The sequence below is a fragment of the Larus michahellis genome, chromosome 10, assembly GCF_964199755.1.
Source record: "Larus michahellis chromosome 10, bLarMic1.1, whole genome shotgun sequence".
Classification (NCBI taxonomy): Eukaryota; Metazoa; Chordata; class Aves; order Charadriiformes; family Laridae; genus Larus; species Larus michahellis.
In genome coordinates this window covers 10,322,234-10,344,347 of record NC_133905.1, presented here as the reverse complement: position 1 = coordinate 10,344,347, position 22,114 = coordinate 10,322,234, and the positions used below count along the sequence as shown (strand labels likewise).

The 22,114-nt window shown below is 41.5% G+C and overlaps 1 protein-coding gene across 3 annotated transcripts in view; it reads right to left on the bottom strand.

The window, feature by feature from the left end:
* Positions 1-2,527: 2,527 nt before the first annotated feature.
* Positions 2,528-22,114, bottom strand: part of TAFA1 (TAFA chemokine like family member 1) — a 238,786-nt gene continuing 219,199 nt past the window's right edge. For all 3 annotated transcript variants that reach the window (XM_074602427.1, XM_074602428.1, XM_074602429.1), the window contains 2 exons: positions 11,077-11,201; positions 2,528-6,218 (listed from right to left, as the gene is read on the bottom strand). In XM_074602427.1, the coding sequence (XP_074458528.1) occupies positions 6,201-6,218; positions 11,077-11,201 (143 nt within the window). In that variant the 3' untranslated portion in view covers positions 2,528-6,200. The remainder of the gene's footprint in view (positions 6,219-11,076; positions 11,202-22,114) is intronic.

Genomic DNA, 22,114 nt, shown 5'->3' with positions numbered 1-22,114 from the left:
TGGGTAGTTTGATTCAAACCTAGGTGGGTCGCTAGCCCTCCTTTCTAACTGAATCAAGGACAGTCATCTGACAAAGAAAGGAGATGAGAAATAATGGGAATTACGGAATCACGGAATCACGGAATCTTCAGAGTTGGAAGGGACCTCTAGAGATCATCTAGTCCAACTCCCATGCTAGAGCAGGATTACCTAAAGCACATCCCTCAGGGCTGCATCCAGGCGGGTCTTGAAAATCTCCAGAGTAGGGGACTCCACAACCTCCCTGGGCAGCCTGTTCCAGTGCTCTGTCACCCTCACCATAAAGAAGTTTTTCCGTGTATTTGAACGGAACTTCCTATGTTCTAGCTTGTGCCCATTGCCCCTTGTCCTGTCACTGGGAACCATTGAAAAGAGCCTGGCTCCGTCCTCCTTAAACCCACCCTTTAGATACTTGTAAACATTAATCAGGTCCCCCCTCAACCTTCTCTTCTCCAGGCTAAAGAGTCCCAGCTCTTTCAGCCTTTCCTCATAAGGGAGGTGCTCCAGTCCCATAATCATCTTGGTTGCCCTACGCTGGACTCGCTCCAGTAGTTCCCTGTCCCTCTTGAACTGGGGAGCCCAAAACTGGACACAGTACTCCAGTTGTGGCCTCACCAGTGCAGAGTAGAGGGGGAGAATGACCTCCCTCGACCTACTGGCCACAGTCTTTCCTATGCAGCCCAGGATGCCATTGGCCTTCTTGGCGACAAGGGCACATTGCTGGCTCATGGATAATTTGCTGTCTACTAGGACCCCCAGGTCCTTCTCCTCAGAGCTGCTTCCCAGCATGTCCACCCCTAACCTATACTGGTGTTTGGAAGTGGGTCAGTAACCTGATGGTCAAACACGTATAGTATTTCTGGGCATACAAAGTTGACCATATTGCCACATGGTGGGAAAACAAAAATAATCCGACAATAAGTGCTGGATGAAAAGATGTGATACCCAGGCCTGTTATGTGGGAAAGCTCTCTGTATATTTTTGAGACACAGTCAGGAATTAGAGGTACTTGTCAAGCAACAGCAAAAGGTTTTATCAAAGATCTGCCATGTGTGCTCACAGATGATCATTTGTCAAAAACAAAATGATTTTTTTCCCCCATGACTTAGTTACTTCCCTAGTTATTTGTGCTTCTTGTTAGCTGGTTCAGGCACTTCCTCGTGTCAGGGAATGTGTGCTATCTCTGCTCAAAGTGAACTTTTACCTGAAAATTGTTCTATCAGATCGGCAACTCCGAGAAATCCTGACCTCCAAAAGAAGGACTGTTGGCTACATCTGTTTCTCATCCCACCAGGATTAAGCACAGCCAATTCTGTGCCTTTTCTCATCTCCGTTCTGCTCTGAAAGGCTCGAAGCAGCTTATGGTCAGGAACCATGAAACCAAACTAGGGCAGGGCTGTGTCCCTGTGGGAGCAGAAGATGTTGGAGTAGGTCCAGCGGTGGTCTTCCATGCATCAGTGGTTTGCAAATCCCAGCTGAAGGGAGTGATTGTCTGCACTTGACTGCAGGCACCCTAATTCTGCTCTCTGTAACCCAGACTAAAAGCCAGGGCCTGCTGTCAGTGAAATTTCACTGATGTGAACCGTAGATGAACCATCTGCGATGATGACCTGAAATCCAGGAGTCCTCAGTTCTACTACTGGCTCTGCTGAAGTTTTTTAGCATAGCCCTGGACAGGTCTCAAATTTTATGAGTCTGTATCCTACCTGCAAAGCAGAGGATTCAGTTTCTTTTCTTCAGAGCAGCATAGTTTTATAAAGTATAAATAGTTGTGAAGTTAAGTGTTTTGACTGTGTGAGCATTCAGAGAAGGAACCATAAATATGTGTCAGGCCTATGATCTGAATTCAAACCGGTGAACTAGAAAAAGCATTGACAGCCTTAAACCAACTGCCCTGTACACACATCTCCTTCTGTCTACCTGAAAGATTATTTGTGGAATGTATTTCTATTTTTCTCTGACAAAAAATAGAATACCAAGCAAAGAAGCATGACCCATTTCTTTGTCAGGCAAGCTCTAAACCCTGCTTACTGGGATGTGACTGAGGTATTGATACAAGAGAAGCTCATTTTAGGCCACAATATTCATCCTGTCACTGAAGAAGAAACAAAGACTGCCACCTTCAGATGAAGTGGATGTGCCTTCCAAGCTATGGTATGTTTATCTCTACAACTTCTCTATCATCTGTAATTATATTTGGATCATACAGTGAAACAGAAAAGTGGCAAATGAGGAGAGTTAGGAACATAACTAATCATTTTATAATTGGAAAACATACAAGCAATACACCACTGAAAGTATCTGCAAACCCTGTTAATGGTCGATCAATAGGTCTGATAAAAGCATCACGCATCACAAATTATATCACCTTCAGTAATTTTTCATGGGCCTTTGTGTAATGCCAGGTTTGGGTGCACATCATGCACTTCATAATTGTTTGCCATAGCAGTGGGCTTTCTCTGTGGGTCTTTTTTCTTCAACTATAGCATGTAGCATATTCAAAGCAATATCAAGTCATACCACACTGAGCTTTTTATTACCAGAGATTTTTGGACAGAAGCACATAATCTAGATTTTCTGAATCAATAGGCAGATGGTAGCTAATTTTTTCTTTTTTTTCAGTATTTTTTTCCAACTTGTACATTCTAGATTTACATAACTTGGTTTCACATATCTGAAGAAGAAACACTGACATAAATCTAAGTTTATCATCTTTGATGCATTTACAAATATTTTTCTTTTCCCCCCTGACATATCTAGACTTCTGCCAGAAAGCAGGAGCTTTAACTTTCTCTTCTGTTGATGTAAATACCTTTTAACATTGTGCAGAGAATGGCACGACTCACACTTTCTCATGAGGATGTGGGACCCGTTCACTCCACCACTGAAATGAACTGGGCTTCCATTGGCCAAGGTAAGCAGCTCTGACATCTTCCCACTACACACTGTGATACTGTGCATATCACTGAAATACATGATCATTGTGACTCCAGGCTGGTTGAATTTTTTTATTATTATTTTCACTTTGGTTCACTGAAACAATGAAGGTTAGCTGCATCCGGCTCTTAATTTGACTTCACGTTTTATTAGTCATTATTTTTTGCAAAGGCCTTAATTCCCCTCTAAAACATTTTAATTAAAACAGCAACTTCTCAGTGCCGCACTTCATGAGCAGATTTTTGAAGCAACTTCAAAGAGACGCAGATGTTTGCTGAATTTGGTGTGGTGATATTTGAGGCTGCCTACTGGCAAAGAAAAATTCATAAACATGTCTAAGAAACTTTGCTGTGGTAATGACAACATTTCCTCCTTATATTTTAGCAAGTCTAATATTTCCCAATCTCAACAGGCATATTTCATAGACACAGGCATAAGCATTGTTGTCTGCTTGCAGTGTGAGCCGTGTCAGAGGCACTGCGATGGGGTAGATACCTCTCAACGGTGATACCTCGGGCTTTGGCAAAGAGGTTAATTTGTTGTGTGTGGATCATCTTACAGAATATCAGTAGGCTGGAAATAAAGAAACCAAAGTTGAATTTCTGCTCAATTTTCCATAGACCTCCAATGTGATTTTGAGTGGCCATTTAGCTTTGTGTGCCTCAGTTCCCACTGTTAAAGAGGTTATAATATACCCTGGCTTTTAATCAACTTATCTCCTGGTGGCAGAGTCTGTCTCCCAGTGCACCAAGGGCTTCTGAGCCCTACAGGGTCCTGGGGTTTTTGAAGCGCTGATCTAGTAAAATGGAGAAATGCTTAGGATTTATTTTGGAGGAGTTTCTCCTTACTTGTGGCAGGTGAGCCTAGAGCTGGTCTGATGATCTCATTTTGGGACCACACCTACCTGTAAGGTAACCAGGCAGGCAGTGGTCCTCTCCAAATTGAGATGATGGCACTAGGGACGCATGGCTGTGACAGACTGTATCTAAAACATAGTCTAGGGTCCAGGTATTTTCTGTGGTTTAGGCAGGTGGCTGTGGCCAGAAAATACATGGCCTGTCCAGCTGGGCCACCAGTGATGCTGGTCTCCATCTACAGGACCTACAACTGGTGGTGAGGCTCATGCTTCTATTTAGTCTTTCTGTGCACAGAATAAAAACAAATTTTTTCCCTGGACGCTTTTCACTCTCATATCTTTTTGAAGGGGAAATAACAGAAGTACTTGGAAACAGCACATCCATTTCCACTGTGAGCATCAGGCAAGGACCAGCAGGGAAAGCCTGCATGGAGTATGGCGTGACACGTCATGTAGCTGCTTTAATACACAGTGTAATTACAGTGACAAATTTCTGCCTCTTGAAGCATCAGGGATTGAATGGTTGCCCTGAAGGAGAAAGAAAGTTAGTGGGAGAATTTTGACTAATTCTAAGTCGGGAAGTGCAGCACTTCTTCTGCATTGGATTAAAAGTGATGAGCATGGCCAAAGGGGTCCTGTGAGAGACAGGTAAGCAGGCTGAAAAGAAATTGGAAATATTAAAGAAATGAAGCTCGACTGGATAGAACAAGTTTTACAATTCCCTATTCCTCTTTGATTTGGTAGCATTCGGTGTACCAAAGGGTAGATCGCAAAGACTTATGCGTGACAGCAAGATACTTTTCCACACGAATAAACCCCCTGAAATTAATTGGACTGCTCACAAAAGTGCCTGGGAATGTGAACTAGGCTTGCAGATTTCAGCGCTCAGATTTGATCTTTCTTCAGCAACGCAAGGCCCAGGCTGCATGGTGAACAGCAACAGCTTAGCTACGAGTGTGAATTCAAACCGCTCGCAGCGCGTAGATCGGTGGCTCTGTGGACGCATCCTTGCTGAAGAGCATCTCAGCTCAGCTGCATTCACCTTAGTAAGAAAAAGATTAAAATTAAACTGAAAGAAATTATTCCTGAAACGAGAGCAGGGCTCAGACACAGTTTGCTCACCACAAACTGTTGTGCCTTTGCTGTGCCATGGAATTGCCCAGGTGTATGCTTTTAGCTGCTGCCAAATGAGAATTCTCAATGAGAATTAGCCTGGCCTGCAATGGGGAAAGTCAAATTTAGGTTTTTCTCCCGCGTGTGCTGTGGCATAAGAGCACATGGCCAGGCAGTCCCTTGTGTGAGGGTCTGCCTCAGCATTCGAGCTGTCGACAGAGGCATTCACTTAAGCTGAAATGCTTGTTCACCAATTGCAAATGGGCTCATAAAAAACCAAACCGTATGTAAAAGCCCTCTCGCATGTTGGTCTGGAAAGAAATAGCTTTGTTGTTGTTTCAAAGAACTAGTGAGCCAACAACGCAAAGCTGTGGAGTTGGTTTCTGGGTTTTTACTGTAGTCTCTACGAGCTATACAAAGTCTGAAGACATTGTACGTACAGTACATCTTTAATAAGAAGGGAGCTCACAGTCTACCAAACTCTGCCAAATAAACTTTTAATACATACTGTACTTCACTCAGTAGTTGTCCATCTCTTCTTCATGGAATATCTAACAGCTCTAAAAATATTTTCTTGGAAGAGGATAGAATTATCATTGTTATATATCAATCAAGTATGGTTAATGAAGCAAAGCCAGCATGCTAGTATTGCACAAGGGGAAAAGCCTCCAGAACACAAAGTGGAACAACAAATGCCCTCGAAATTCTGCCGAAGGGAACAGGAAGCTCTGGATGCCACATCGGTAGGATTCGTGTAGCTCTTAGGCGTCCTTGTACCGCAGCAGGTTTGCTTTGCCTCTTCACTGCCACATTTCTCTCTGATACGGGTAGGGATCTTCCAGACCATTACAAAAAAGAAAAAAAAAAATTACAGCAGCTGCAGCAAAGTGTGGTACTATTCAATTTCTTGAAGAGTGAGGCTTTTATTTCAAAATATCGTATATTAATATATATATATTTCTATATATATACTTCAACTGGTATAAAGTAAATTGTAGATCCAAATTTATACTGTTGTTTGTACTTCGCAATCTCAGAAACTTTACCAAAGGAACCATTTTCTTCATTTTTATTTTCAGCTGTCAAAAATCAGGGGCATTATTTCCACTGAATACTTTCTTTCACACAGTGAAGCCACTGTTGTTATCTGGTAAACAGTCAAAGTGCAAATAAGAAATCCATTTGGCTTGTAAATGCTGAGATGATTTTAAACTTCCATGACTTTGTCCTCATAAATCAGCAGGGCTTTCACTGTCTCCATGCAGCTGGCATTCTGTTAGGTCCTCGGGTGGATCTGCAGTAAGGAAGTGCGAAAGAGTCAGTTGTATGAAATATGTTATGAGAGGAAAGACAGACCTAGGTTTCGTGGCACTTTGCCCTGCTCATGATATAGCTGAGTTTAAACAGCAATATTTTGGAGGGGTTCTTTTCTCTCGGGGCTGCAGGGATTTCAGGATGTGCTCGGGGCAGACCGTGCCTGTAGCTTGGGAGACCCTGGATGTGCATCCGTCACTTGGGCTGGTGGTGCAGGAGATGCCACGACAGCTTTGGGCATGGGGCCATGCTCACCCCAGCCTTCCACCCTCCCCTTTGCAGAGTCTAGTAGCTTCTGCTAGACAAGGACATGCAGACGGACCCATCTTTCAGGTTCATTTGGACCCCTACAAACCCACTTCCCCAAAGAGGGGCAGGATAGCAGTGACTAGCTATAAAATAGACTGGAAACTCTGACCAACTTCATCTAGTCACCTCAGGTGAGATAACACGGCCTGCAACAGACCATAAAACCGTCGCTCTTTATGACTAACACCACAATTGATCTGAGTGAGCGCACTAATGGCTTGGAGAGGAAACACCACCGCCCAGAGGGCTTTTTTTTAGGATGCTGAAATAAGAATGACTGACCAGAAGCAAAAATAGCTCTCTCGAGATAAGGCTTTTGTTTCTTTCCCACACTGACACACACAGATCAATGGCACAAGGGGTCCAGCCCTTTGCCAGATGACTAGGTCAGCAATGAAACTCAAATAGACTTGAATATGAACAGGCTCGGGCATTAAATCCGGGCTACAAATTATTAGCTAAGCACTAGGTGATATGATGAAATGCAGCAGTAAGTCTTATAGCAAGAGATATTTACTATCTTGTGCTCTACTGCTTTGAACTGACCTCTTAATTGCAGGAACTGTTATCAAAAAAATAGAGGGGTTTCTTCAGTGCTCTAAAGAAAAACTTAATCTGGAAATCATCTGACATATTAACCGAGTTGGACAGCTTAAAAAAAGAAAATGAAACTCTGGGTTCATTTACCATTTCCTTCCTTCCCCCAGTTCCCATTTTCTGCTCTCCTGGTTTGCCACTGACGAGTGACCCTGCTGGGTTTTCTCTCTCTGGGATGAATGCATCCCATTCTTGTTTGTACACTGCCTCACGAGTTTGTGCGGTTGGAGTAGGAGCAGGGAATGACAAGGGACCACGGTGCCAAGGGGCCTTGGGCACCTCAGGTCCTATTTGCTGCAGCAAGAGATGACCAGTGGCTGCTAAGAAATGGATGCTCAGCACCATAAAATGGCCTGCATTTCTCTGATGGCAAAACGTAGGGTAAACCAAGTATTGCACTGGAAACTGGGGGGTGGGTGGGCTGTCATGGAGGGTGCAGGCAGTGAAGCTGGAGAGATGCTCCGAGCTGAGCTTCTCTGCTGGTCCCCAAGTGCTCAATGCTTTAATATCCATCCTCCACAGTATCAGCAGAAAAACAGCTTGTTGAAGTATTCAGAGGGCTAGTACATGAACACCAGGTGATATTAGTGTGGGTTACGTAAAAAGGGCATTTTGCAGTGCAGCGTGCACATGAGCCCAGGGGGCAGCACCGCGCTCCTCGAGGGCCCTGCAAAGCGCCCACAGGAAGTTGTGTGTAGACGCCAATCCAATGTCAAGAGTTTGTGAGCGACTCCCTTGCTCAGGTGGGAAGTGACAAAACATGGGCTGCATGAAGAGCCATGACTCCATGTGTTTTCAGCAGCTCTGGTTCTTACAGGCATTTATGTGCCCTTGTGGGCACCATCTCCCAGCATCCCAACTGAGACCGTGCTCTTGCATTTCCCCCGGTGTTGCTTGCTCTGTTGAAATGTAGTGAGGGATCTCCAGCCAGGTCCTAGTACAGCTCCAAGAGCCCCAGATTTTTAAGGAAAGCACTGAAACTTACATTCTTAAAAAAAAAAAAAAAAAAAAAAGGAGTGAATAGGGATTAAAAAAAGTGTTGAAACTGCTCCAAAAATTGAATTACAAAATGATTTCTTTCCAGTGTTTGTCACCTGCTCTGACCATCAATAGAAAACAAATCGATTTACAGAGGCCGTGAGCTTTATATCTTTGGCTTTAACAACTTAATTAGTGAGCTATGCTAAAGGACTAAACACAGGAATAACTGCATGAAAAGGAAGGAATGGAGGATGTGCTGGTAAAGCTTTCACTGGGTCTGTTGTCTACCTTCTGACACTAATCAGTGTTAATCACATCCGAGAACCAACCACAAAGTAATATACGACACTGTAAAATTACATATATTGTGTATATATACATGTGTGTGTGTGTGTATATATATATACACACACATTCACACATGTTTATCTGTGATTTACTGTGGGCCTTGAAGAATATACTAATAGATATTTTAATCCTGGGAGTCATAAATGTGAATATTTCCCTTGTCAGGACAGCAGCTGCCCAACGTAAATGTATTTAGTGTAAGGAAGAGGCTTCATGAAAACAGTTTACAGCCCATGGTGACTTGTTCTAACTTTCTGGCTAATCACCACAGAACTATCTAGGATGTTGACTGATTTGTCTTGTTTCTTCTGCTTTCTTAACTTCCTTAACTACATAAATTAGACACACATGGCCCAATCTTGCAGCCCGGACTGGGGTCAGTACAGATTATAGTGTAATCTCTTTCTCTGATGCCATCTGAAATGACAAAACAAAGAAAAAAAATGCCTGTTTCAGGATCTGATTGCTTCTATTCTTTTATTTTTATGTTGCTAGACTTGATGCAGCGGTACGGATTCAAGCAAAGTTTCAGGGATTCTGAAGCAGAATTTTTGCTTAGAAAATGCAAGAGACGGTTGCTAAACACATCTTGTCATGTTGCCTTTGTCAGTTGGGTTCCTTAATGATATTCTAAAGCAACAAAGCAAAATTCTACTGGAAGCAGCACCATAAGGTACTCCCCTCACAAGCTAATTAAAATAATTCCTGTGGGTAAATGAAGAAATATTTTTTCAGTTATGAGCACTCACTCTGTAAGTATTTAATTTAAATGAAATACAATAATGCATACTGAATAGATTGGACCATGCATCTGCATATTAATGAAGCTGCTAAATTTCTAGCAATCACTTCTAGATGGAGGCTATCGCCTAAAACTAGTTTATATGATGAGGGTTGGGGGAGTTAAGAGCAGGACAATTTCACAGAAAAACGCAAATGCAATTCCTAAATTATATAATTTGCAGACAGACTGCAGAAGTACTGAATTATTGTAATTTAACAAAAGTATAACATTCTTTTTCATGTTGCTTATTGCTTCTTTAATATCACTTTCTTCCATTTTAAATCCCTAATTCAGTGAGGGAAAAATGTTGCCTCACTGAAAAGGGCAAGTAGTAGGTTTGGGTGTTGGTTGTTTTTTTTTTTCCAATCGCACTGCAAGGCACATTTGGGAGGGCACAATCTTCCCGTGGTGGTTCAGTTGTGAGCACAGAGTGGTTTGCAGCAACAACGACATTCCAGGAAGAGATTGTGCCAAGGAATCAGTTTCCAATGTACTTTCTCCTTTGCTCTGGGAGATGGCAAAGAGGTAATATGCATCCCGTTTTCAGAGGCCACTTACTGCCTTCTGCAAAGAAAACCTCCTCTGATAATACGTATCCTGGTAATTTGATGTGACGGTGAGATTAGCCGTGGCAGAAGGCACCTTTCAAGGAACTAGAGTTGCAGCACAAATCATTCATCCTTGGGTAAGTCATATGCAGGGAAAGAAAAGAATTCAGAAGGCATGGGGATCAGCTGGGGTAAAACCTCCTCCTACAACAAAAGGCCTAGAAGGCATAAAAAATGACGAGATTTAGGATTGTAGAAAAAGGAAGAAGTCAGGAAATCGTAACACTGAGCTTCACGTTCCTGTGTGAATTAGTAGCTGTGTATGAGTATGTAGAACTTCTTCGTAACCACAGAAAAATTCTTGAAAATTTGCTTTTTTTCATTTAGCAGGTTTCAAAAGTTATTTTCCACTTCATTGAAAAGCGAAATTTATTCATTTATAAAAAAAAATAATATCTTGGCAACCATGTAATTTTCTTGGAAAAATATTCAATTGTGGTGTGAAAATATTTTAATTAAAAATTGCTGAATAGAGGTATAGGTGGCAGTTTTAAGAAAATGGTTGTGAAAAAATTGCACAATGCAAAAGTAAAGCTAGAATCTATTTTGGAAAAACACTTTTTTCTCCAAAGGTAATCTCATAATAGGAGAAGTTTAGCCAGCTCATTCACGCTTGCTCTCTTTGCAGCTGTATCTCTGCATTTTCCTAGAAATATACGGTGAAAATTGTCATCACCTGTTGGCCTGTGTTACCTGAATCTTCAGCATCTCAAGAGTATGTCACTAATGGGCGCACGGGGCTAGAGCTGCTCTGAAGTAAGACCTGAAATGCAGATTTGAGTCCTCAACATTGTTTCATGCTACTAAACACCTGCACAGCTGCTGGTACAGATGTGGCCTGGAACAGCCAAGGAATGGATATAGGATCCAGCAGATCCCTTCGGTCTAATGTTCTTCCCTTTTGCCACCAGAAAGGGACCCAGTGATGTGCACTAGCTTTTTTCCTGAGGTGACAATGTCTGTAAGAAAGTGACCTGGCGATTCAGCAACTCCAAGCTGCTGGCTATCAAGCCTGGACTCAGCTGACCAGCCTGAATCCATGCAAATTTTCACTGAATTTCACCCAACCAGAAGAACTGGGTGGCTGAGGAGGTATGCAGTGATCTTTAAGACTTTTACAGTAGGCATGATGATGGAAAAGATATGTATGAGCAATTATTAGTGACTCCCTTTCCTATTAATACCTCCTAGGTATAGGCAGAAAGACTTACTCTGGTGGTCTTGATTTTATTGCCAGTTGCACACATCCATCCAGAATTATCAGGCAATGTCTTACATTCCTCTCCTTCTAGGCAGGGCTCCATCTCACACCACCATTTCCCAATCACTATTGAAGCTAAAAGAGAAAAGACAATGTTTACAACTATGTTATAATGAAAAATCTAATAATATCTCAAGGGTCTAACACTGCATTTAAGAGGCAGTGTCCCTTCTAAACCCTTCAATTGAAATGTCGTTGCAAGGATTCCACATTTAATTACTTGGTTTGCATCCTATATTCTCTAAGACAGTGCACTGCTTGCCGTAGCTTCCTTATACGCGAGATCTGCTCTGCTATCATGCTGTGACTGCGGGGAATGCCGTGATGACAGCAACGCTTCTCCAGACCAAAGGACCATCCACGCCAACAGCCTGTCTCTGAGAGTGGCCAATCCGATCGTTATGGACATATGTAAGAACAAGGCAAGTCAAAAGAGATCTTCCCCAGAATATTCTTCAGGTCTCCAGGACTTGTGGCTCAGGGTACTCCAGAATAAACGGTGTCTGCTTTGCTTTCAGTACCTACAGCTGCCTTTTTCTTCCACAAATGTCTGCAGAATTCTCATGCAGAATCCACGTAGACTTTTAGCTTTCACAGTATCCCATGGCAGAGAGCATCACAACTAGAAATAGAAGGTAAGGTAATACTGAACAGCACCGGAAGTTCAGTTTGTTGAAACGTGATTATGAATTTTATAGAAACCATATTATCTCTAGCAGTAACTTTTAATTTCCAAATATTTAACGTTGTAAATAATGACAGAGTTTGGATCTTCTTGTTTGAATTTAATTGGCACGTATGTTTACAACCTTGAGTGTACCTTAATGAAGTTTCTTGCCTGGGAATTGGTATCTGTCTATAACTTTAACTGTATCTTAATGACATTTTTTGTCTGGGGATTTTGATAAACTTTAGCTAACCTTGCAAACTGTGACTAGTTGGTGCATGAGTGGCTCTCTCTGTGGTTTGTTTTCCCTGGCAAGAATTAATTTCATGGTTGCACTCAGGAAGCCTAACTGTCAAAGCTTCTCACACTGGCTCCAAGGGAGATGCTTAACCCTTTCGTATCTCCCCACATAGCTGCAGCAAGCCCATAAAATACATTTGAAGCAGCAGACTACCTTTCTATCACACCATTCAGCTATGGAAAATGCCCTGTTGTGCATGCAACATTTCAGAGTTTATAATTAAAGTAGTGATTTATTTTTTATCTACTTGTAATCTGTTTATGCTCACAAAGTCCTAAGGAAACACCTAAAGATGTATCTGCAGCTGTTACTAATGTCCATTACCTTAATTCACAGATACACAGATGAAGTCCCTTTTTTGTTTAATCTCTAACATATGAACAATCCACACTGCGGCACCAGAGCAGGAGACTGTAGAAGAAAGAAACTCAACAAGGCAAAATGGAGGGACTCCAGCACTTCCATTTGAACTGCACTCTCATTTTCAGGTTAGGAGAGGTGGGCATGAGCCAAAGTTATGTATCATCAGCATTATCTACAGGAGTTATACCCATCACGTTGTCTCAGCAGACCTCCTGTCATCCCACCTAGGCAGCTGACTTCATTGCTCCAATCCTAATTTACTAGGAGTGGTTCCCCTTTTGATCTTCGTTCTGAAAGGAAAACTAACTTTTCGTAAGCCTCTTCCAATTTAGCATGTTGTTTTCCATTGTGGTCGACGAAAAATGAGCCTCTGAGGGGCCAGCCCTCAGCCACTTTGTCTGGCAGTCTCACATAATTCCCTCTCCGTAACGTTGCCCTCACTTTCTGATCCAGCTGCTTCTGCTTCAGACTAACAAACAGCACACACACAGGTGGAGGTGTGTAGGTGTGTAATACTATAAATGTGTATTTACAAATGGGAGACTTACGTACACATGCTTACACCCAAACTAAGTCAAACACTGTATTATTTAGGTAAGAATGTAACAGAGAGAAATAACTTAGTTTGGTTAAACAAACATGAAAATATGTCACGGGCTCAGAAAGGAAGCTGTTTTTTATGTAAGTTGGTAGTAAACTCTGGGAAATAAAAATGGTAAATATGGAGTGGGAAATTCTGTAAAGAAGGTCAAGGCATTAAATTTCAATTTTGTTTCATTTAAAGTGCAATTAAGATGTCCTTCAGAAAGGTGAGATCGTTGTTCCTCAGATAAGCTGGATAAACCAGCCTCCGCTGCTTGTTGGTGTACAAGGTTGATCTGAATGGCATATGGTCAAGATATCTGGTGGGCCATGCTGGAGTGCACCCAAGTATAGCCCACCTTAGTGAAAAATAAACCAGAATGAGAAGCAATACTTCTGGGCCAGCTAATTAACTCTAATGGGAAGCTCCTGCATCTCAGAAGTCCAAGTGAGTATCACTAAAATAGGCGTTCACTTGGTATGTGATTATACCAGCAGACTTGCTGAATAACTGTCCCTATAGGGAGATAGTTTTCACCTGCTGAGTCTTCTTGAAACACAGGGAGAAAAACCTTGAGTTTGAAAACTCCTTTGGTCTGGAAGAAGAGTTGAATGAATTGGAGCAAGTAAGCTTAGAATAGAATAGAATAGAATAGAATAGAATAGAATAGAATAGAATAGAATAGAATAGTAGTTGGAAGGGATCTACAATGATCATCTATCTCTCTGTGTTGTCTTTCCTATTCCTTCTCACAGCTTATACCTCATTTTTATCATGTAATTTATGTTTTCTCCATACGTATAAAACCCCCCCCCTTTACACCTGTGCTTGCAAGGCAGTTTAGTGATGCTATTCACACATCATTTTCAGGAGGGTATCATTAATGCTGCTAACAGTGGAGAAAAGAAGTATCTCTCTTTGCAATGCATGAAAAGGCACATGAGGGCTGAATCTGCACTCTAATAATAGATTGTGCAGTGGGCAAACTGAAAAACCATATCCTGCTAAATACTGGCCTTCACAGCAATCATCAGAACAGAGCATCCTCAGAGTACGTGAGGAGAATCCTGCTAGATGGAATCAAAAGCCATGATCATAATTATTTACTAGTAGCAGTGCTGTAGCATTAAATTACCATGGAGAAGGATCCTATGGTGCAAGGTACTAAAACCCACAAAACTGAACGCCCTGGCCTAGGGAGTTGACAATGTAAAACAGAGACAGGAGATGAATACAGACTGAGAGACGGAATGGAGAAGCAATGCTGTTCATAGCAATTAAAATGATTTAACTGCTTAGTGATGCTGTTAAACACAGCCCAAGTATTCGCGCATTGACCTTGAAAAATAATCGAATGCAAAGTCAGTGCTGAACCCTAATGTCAACTGATTCATGTAATACTCTGCAGATGTTAGCATATATATATATATATATGTACATTAATTTGTGATCAAAGTGCAGTTGCAATCACAGGGTAGCCCGCCCACCCACAGGTCCACCAGTGAGCACCCTCACCTGTCCCTACCCAGCATAGCTGGGCTGGAGACAAGGCTTCTTTCATAAAGGGGGAAACTAAGGCCATTTGCAGATGAAAAGTTCCTATTTGTCTCTAATATGTAAGTGGGCAAAATCCTTTTGTAAGTCTGAAGCACTACAAAGCTCGCTGTAGTCTAGTCCTCACCACCGCGCTGTGGTAGAGGCGTCCAGAGCCCAATGAAAATTATTTCCTTTGAGTCTTGTGTTTATAGGTTCTCTCTTCTATTAAGAGCCTTTTAATCTTTAGGACCAGTTGTCCTTCTTGGGCACTGCTGATCCTTTGAGGTCTACTTGATTTCAAAGTTTTACACCTCCAGCTCTGTTCAAAGAGGCAGGAAAAAGCTTTAAAATGAATCACAGTTTGCTGCGTTTGAGATTAGGTACACCTGTAGGGGGAGGGGGGGAGGGACCGAAAAAGCTTCCCTGGGGAATACAATTCAGCTTCTCTACATTTAGGTTATGTCACTCTGAGATTCTGAGATGTGCCGAAGCAGTCGTGTGAGAGACAGAATTGTTCAAGTTAAGATGCTTTCCCTCGGGGCGGTGTGTGTTCAAGATCTCCCAGATCCCGAAGAACCTGAGCATCTCGGTGACCCGAACTGCTAATTCTGGATACGAATTACAGACTCCCGTTAGTCACCAGGTATCCCAGGCTGTGAGCGCTCACATCACGCTGAATTAGATGCCTGTAACGTTTTGGAGTGGTTTTTGTTGTGCACTTCTCACTGTCTAGGGAATACATGAAGCATAGAGATTTCATGCAAGGCTGATTTGACTGAGACAGATACCCTCAGCCATGGGGGGAAAAAAAAAAGATATAAAAGAGGCTTGGCTGCTCCTGCCTTGTCTGTGTTTTGTTTTGGTTTGGGTTTTTTTACCCACCTCCTGCTAGGGTAAATAAGGGATTGCTAATATCTGAGTTCTTTTCAAGAAAACGCCTCTTTTATAAGAATATTAAACTCTAATCATATAACTAATGGAGCAACTTTCTTCAAAAAATTATTGAGATTTTTTTTTCCAGTCCAATTCACACTGGGTTTTTTTTTTAAATCTTTGTTTGCAAAGCTATAGAAAATTTTTGATCAAAATATTTAACTTCTGATGTATTTAGTCTGCATGGATTAACAGACAAAAAACCATTTGGTTGGAATGGCATTTGCTAATCGTGTACCAAACAGAGAAATAAACTACAGAGAAAAGATCTGGCAATCAGACTGCATACAGGGAAAGAGCAAGAGAATAGCTTATGTTTGCTAGTGTTTACACAATTCTATTGCATTTTAAAATGAATTTGTTCCCAAATATAACGCCCAGATCTTAGGTGGCTGCAGGGAACTTCCAGCCTAGACTGACTTCAATGGCCTTCAGCCTGCAAGTAGTGACCGCGTTTTGACTTGTTCTTGTGCACCATCTGGAGCACAGAGGTTTGGTGCAGGCAGAGAGCTGGCTGGGGACGCTTCCCCCTTGAATTTCCGTAACAAATTACTCTATTACGGGATCCCAGTAAAAATGCACCGAACACCTTCAAATATCTGCACCTAAACTGAGATCAAATCGACATGGCAACACCAACCATTCCATCATCTTTCTCTCAAATCAAGCAACAGTTGGAAAAAAACCTACACACTCCATTTGATTAAAACTTCCTTACTTCTTGAAAGTCCCCAACTTGTCGAGTTTCACATTTCTCAGTCTTCAAGTTCTTGCATTAAGCTGCAGCTACTCGGTCATTCAAAGCAGTGACTAACTGCCCCCATACAGGTGATTATCAGGACGTGGGCAGAGGGTGGTCTGGCAGAACACGTGCACACAAGCCCAGAAACTCGCGGGCACTTGCTTGTGTCACGTTTGCTACTCCAGTGTGTATAAAAAAACGTGAAGACTTTTTTTGCAGATAGAATTCTCCTTTAACTTTTCTGCATTTGTATCTAGGAAACTGCATTAACAACATGACAAACTGTATATGACAATAAGTATAAAGGCATTATATTTTACAATGTAACAATATGACAATACTCACAGCCCAATATATATCTTTAATTCATGTTTATGGAAGACCCTGAAATACGAAAACAGAGCAAAGCATCATCATGCATTTTTCAACAGTTTAGAGGGAACATGCTATGTATTAAAATGTTCCAAGATTGCTTCTGCATTTGCCATTATAAAGCCGCTGCAGCTATCTCTTTTTGCTTGTGATAAAGTGTACACATTTTGTTTATATAGAAATAGAATACAAAGGGGTAGAGATATTAGATTGCGCTTCCTCCTGATCATAGGTATCATGTTACTCCAAGGAATAAGAAACAGAGTTCATTTTCAATACCAGCATGGCACTCGTTGCAGGATGGGAAAGTTTTTACTGTAAGTATAAAGCATTCCATTTTAATCTAGTTTCCGCCAGAGAAGATTGATATAAATAAAATTTAAATAGAGAACACATTTCACAGATGCCAGCAGTGAAAAAGACTTTGTCAGCTTAATGAAAAGATATCAATTTTCTCCACTTTATTCAATAAATTGTGAGTCATTTTCTAAATGGATTAGATTAAAGGAAAGTTCAAGCTCCCTGCGAGAGACTCTTGCACTGATGGAGACTTTTGGCAATGGGAATAGCACAGAGGTAGGTAAAATCTTTCAGGCCGTTTTGTTTCTTAAAAAAAACTGTTATAAACATGAACAGGAGAATCTGTAACCCTGAGCTCACCTATTCCTTATAAAACAAAATCTCAGAAAATTGAATGAGACATGTAGTTTCTCTTACTTTATGGGGATGTCATGGGGCGCAGAATGAATTACAGGGGTAGGAACACACTTTCTAGGAGGATGAAAAAACTGGAGTGAAAGAACGTGTCATCTGAAGGGTTATGTATTTCACAAACAGGCTGAGATACTATTTACTCTGGGAGTTGTAAAGCAGTAGTCTGATAAGTTAAAGAATAGAAATCCGAAACAAAAGATTTCAGGTTGAATAATGCTGTCTAGGAGAAATACATGATGCTTCCTACAGGGAGTCCGTCCAACTATCTGCTTTAATTCCATCTTGCTCAATTTTAGAAGCATCAATCTAATGCTCAGGCAGTGTAATACTTTGCAGACTTTGATAACAGACCTCTCATAACCCTGGGAAAACCTGACATTCCTCCAGTTTAAAATACAAGCACAGTGCAATCAGTCTGGCAAGTGATGTCTCCTATCTCCTAGTTGCCTCAGATCCAGTCTTGCTGAGTTAATTTAATATTTTTTAATTGTAGTAAACATTAAAAAGAGATCATCATATTAATTTTTTTTTTCTTTTAGAGCTTTCTGATCTTTGCAATATTCTCCAGGTTTTTGAACAATGTTTTATTCACTGGCAGAAACTTTAGAAAGAATTTAAGGTTTTTGTAATTTTTTTATCCAGAATTCTTGATTTTTCATTGCAATATATTCAGTGGCCAGAGTGGGATACTTTTAAGAGTGTAATATGTGTCTGAACAACCCTATGGGCTGCACTAAAATATACCCATAAAATATGAAAGGGGAAATTAGACACAAAGAATCCATGAAGAATTTCCATTTAAGGGCTGCATAAATCAGCAAAAAGGGTGCTAATTCAACAACGTGAGAAGACTCACCAGTGAAAAAACACTTACATTGCCATTTTCTAACAGTTGGCATACTGTTAGGTAAATTGGAATAAATGGCACAAGCATGTTGTATACTTCCCTCATAACGATATGACTAATGGAGATGGTGTTGGCTAATGGCCTGGGAACCAGAAACTCCTGAGGCTCGTTTAATCCCAGCTCTGCTTCTGACTTTCTCTATTACTGCAGGTAAATCATCTTCTTGCTAAACCAATTTTCTATTTGTAACTTTATTTACTTAAGAGGATGAGTTATTTTTTGCATTGTTTCCTTGTATGTTCCCCTCTGTCTTTACTGACCTGCTGAGCTCCAACACTGTATTGCAGCAATTTGGGACTGACCTTTTTTCTGCGTTTGTACAACTAGAAGAACGGTGTCTTAGCCTGAGCCTGGGTTTCCTAGGTTTACGACAATAAATAATAACATTAAAATTACATGAAGTCTGTGCGCTGCCAGAAGGTTTTTAAGCTCATGCCTGACTTTCAGCTGAATAGACATGGTCTGTTAAAGAGCAGATTTCATACAAAATAGCTTAGATCTTGCAAAGGAATTTCTAGCCCTCAATGCTGTTCAGCCTGGGAGGGTCATACGCTGCAGCTTTGTTGTTTTTCCATGGCCCCCTCTTTGCACTTTTGGAAACAAACATTGCTCAGACATATGGCTGAGGGGCATCCATAACTGAAGTAGGACCACGATTTCTCATGGGTGGCACCTTCATGGTGAGTGAACGTGCATTTTCACCTCCATGAGTGCATCAAAAATGACAGAACTCAAGTCCTCTGAGTACTTATGAAGTGTATACTGCTGTTCAGGGGTAAAAAACTCTTTATTGTTAGCTAGGTACACAGATGTAAACATCCAGATTTTAAGGAGAACTCGTAGGATTTGCATATTTATCTTCTGAGTTGGGTAGATCTCAGAAATCTCAGCAGCGCCCAGTACAGGCCAATGGAAAGCAATCAAGGTTTTTCTTGGTCCCTAGAGTTCAACTTGTGAGATCTTTCTGAAGTCTCAGATTTTAAGGAAATAAAAAATGGAGCCACCAGAAGCTGTCAGGCTCGGAGGCCAACGGGTTGTAGCACTCCTTCCCAGAGGTGTCAGCAGGTCCCAGGTCAGCCAAATTGTGCTTGGCAGCTGGCTCTCCCCCCTGTACGGTTCTTAGTTGCTAATACCGTACTTGAAAGGCATTGTTAGCTTTTTTAATTATTCCACATTGCACTGAGCTCAGACATGACCAATGCTTCAGGTTTTTTTCTCTGAAAGTTATGGATCGCAGTTGATATTATAACTGAACCTCCACTGCATTATCTGTCTGGAAACTTGATTTCTACAATGCAAGGCAGCCCAAGCCCCGGCAAAACAGGTTTTTGCAGATATCTGTGGCAGCAAGAAAGGACGTGAAATGATAAATAAACCATGTATGATAAACTTGTCTCCCCGAAAGCACATAGTTTATTCTATGACCTTCCAGCGTGCTAGGACACAGCCTTGCATTTTTTTTTCTTGGAAATTCTTGAATTCACGCACAGCATCATGCATCTAAGGCACGTGCTGAGCCACCCGCCTTTATTTATAATAGTATGCGACTGAGTTTATTGGTGTTTGACATAACCTCGCTGCAAAGACAGTGGGTCATTTGAGAGCAACCTGCTGACGCTAATAAGTGCTAATGAGACTAATGAAAACACGAAATGGTCACGTGCAGGGAGCTGAAATGAATGCAGGTGACTGAGGATCCCTTCCCAAACCGTATGGGGGAAATCGCTCTCTGGTAGGGTAGGGAGACCCATTGCTGCTGAAGTTTGGAACTGAATCCGTCCCTCGCTGCAGAGCAAAGCTGAGAGCAGCCTGATAAAATATTTGTGCAGCGTAGCAGTGTTATTTACACCCTATTTGAACTGCTTCTAGACAGCCTAGTGAAAGCTTAATCTTATTGTTATATATTTAATGAAATGCCAATGAAGTGCAGCATAATTATACATTTTTGGAAGGACAATAGCAAGCTGCTTATAAATATTCACACACATGTTTCAGGCCAGGGTTGAGGACTGGTGTGCCATCAAAGAAGAAAAATGTCTCCATGCAACGTTAATTTTTCATTAATAATAATTCATTAATAAAGTAAATGAATGAGTTGAAATGCAGAGAGAGAAGAGCCAGGCTGTGAGATGAGGATACCGGAGGTACACAGGGGTTTCTGGGTGGCCTTGCAATGCTATTCCTCCCGTGGCTGCGGGGACCCTAAGTCATTCATACATATATATATATATAAAAAAATACATATGATGAGCTGCTGTGGTCCTGATGCTGCTGTGGAGATGTTTGCTCACACAACCAGTATTGCTGGGAAATGACTGTGTTGAACCAAAGATATAATTGCTATGGCTCCGTCCCTCATGATGGTGGAAGTGAGCACCCAAGAGGAACAATTATTGCCTGTTTTTGCATTAGAAACCAATGATCCGTGTTTAGGGTCTGATCCAAGAGTTACTGAAGAAACAGGAAAAAAAATCCTCCTTAGTTTTTGCAGGCTTTGAACCAAATCTGGTGTCCGTAAAAGTTGCCGTTTGCTCAGACGTGAATCCCCCGCGCCGCAGGAGGCTGGGTTTAGCGAGGTGTAAGGGAAAAGCTGCAAGATGGGCTCTGAAGGGTGAAAGTCTGACAAAATTTTGACTGAATGAGGTGCCAGAAACACAGCTTAGCAGCAAAGCACTCTATGAAAGAACACTGAAAATGAATAAATTATATAACTGTAATGTATTTATAAGGCATAACAAAGCATGCATAATATATTGGATAGTTATCCGTTATGAAATTAAGATCTGGTGTGCTGCTTGGGTATAAATTGTGTAGTGTGTCTCTCTTGTTGTTTCCAGTCCACCGAGAAGATTCCTGTAAACAAATAAATAAGGAAAATTCTTCTATTGAATATTTAGAAATTAATAACACATAATACGATTATGTGTTATTGGTCAGTGAAAAACACCTTTTTTTTTAAGCTTTGTATATGTTTTTCCAGAATTATTATTTTCTTAAATGCAAGCTATTACATTGTTGCTGTTTGGGGTTTTGTTTTTTTTTTTTTTTTCTGTGAAAATTACAAAATTCTCTGTGCTTTAAAGGCCTAAAGCTGAATCTCTACGTTTAGAAAGTGTGGAACTATGTGGTTGGGGTTCCAAGTGTCTCTCTGTAATGGTGAGGGCTGTCAGGTGGGTACCTGCTGCCAAAGAAAGCGTGTGAGGACAGGAGAAGTGGCAAAAGAACTGAAAGGACAACAATCAGAGATCGGTGTGAGTAGTAAAAGGATGACGTTTCTCCTAAAATCTGTCTATCAAGGAATTTTTGGAAAAAGAGACTGCTAAGAGGTGTGACGTGCATGAAGCCATCTGCTATTTTCCCTTAAAACAGACGAGAATAGGATAATAATCAGAGCTGGAAAATTCCTGAATCAAAACACTCCATAATTTTGAGCTCGTTATAAGAATCTAATGTCTTAAAAGGGTCTGCACGTCACCGCTGGTCTGAGCTTCTGCCTGGGTTGAGTGGTAGGGCCAGGCTCAGCAATACGTTGAGGTGTCTGATCAAATACGGATTTCAGCCATCACTTTCGTGAGTCAGGTTTGCAATTTTATTGGAGAAGCCTTGCTTGAGGTATCACCCTTTCAGACAGGCCAACCCCGTATGAAGATGGCTTGGGGTGCGAGCAGCTGTTTGCTGGCATTGTCACGGTGGCAGGACATGGCTTTGGAGGGACCTTCTTGTCCTCCTTAGTCCCACCAGTGTAAGAACCTGCTGGTGCAGCCATCCTTATGTCCAAAACACCCACCATCTCGTGTCTTTGTCCTGTCTAGTAGAGTAAAGCTGCCTAACTGGTTCATGGCTGGTGATTAAAACACCTCTCAAGTAGCT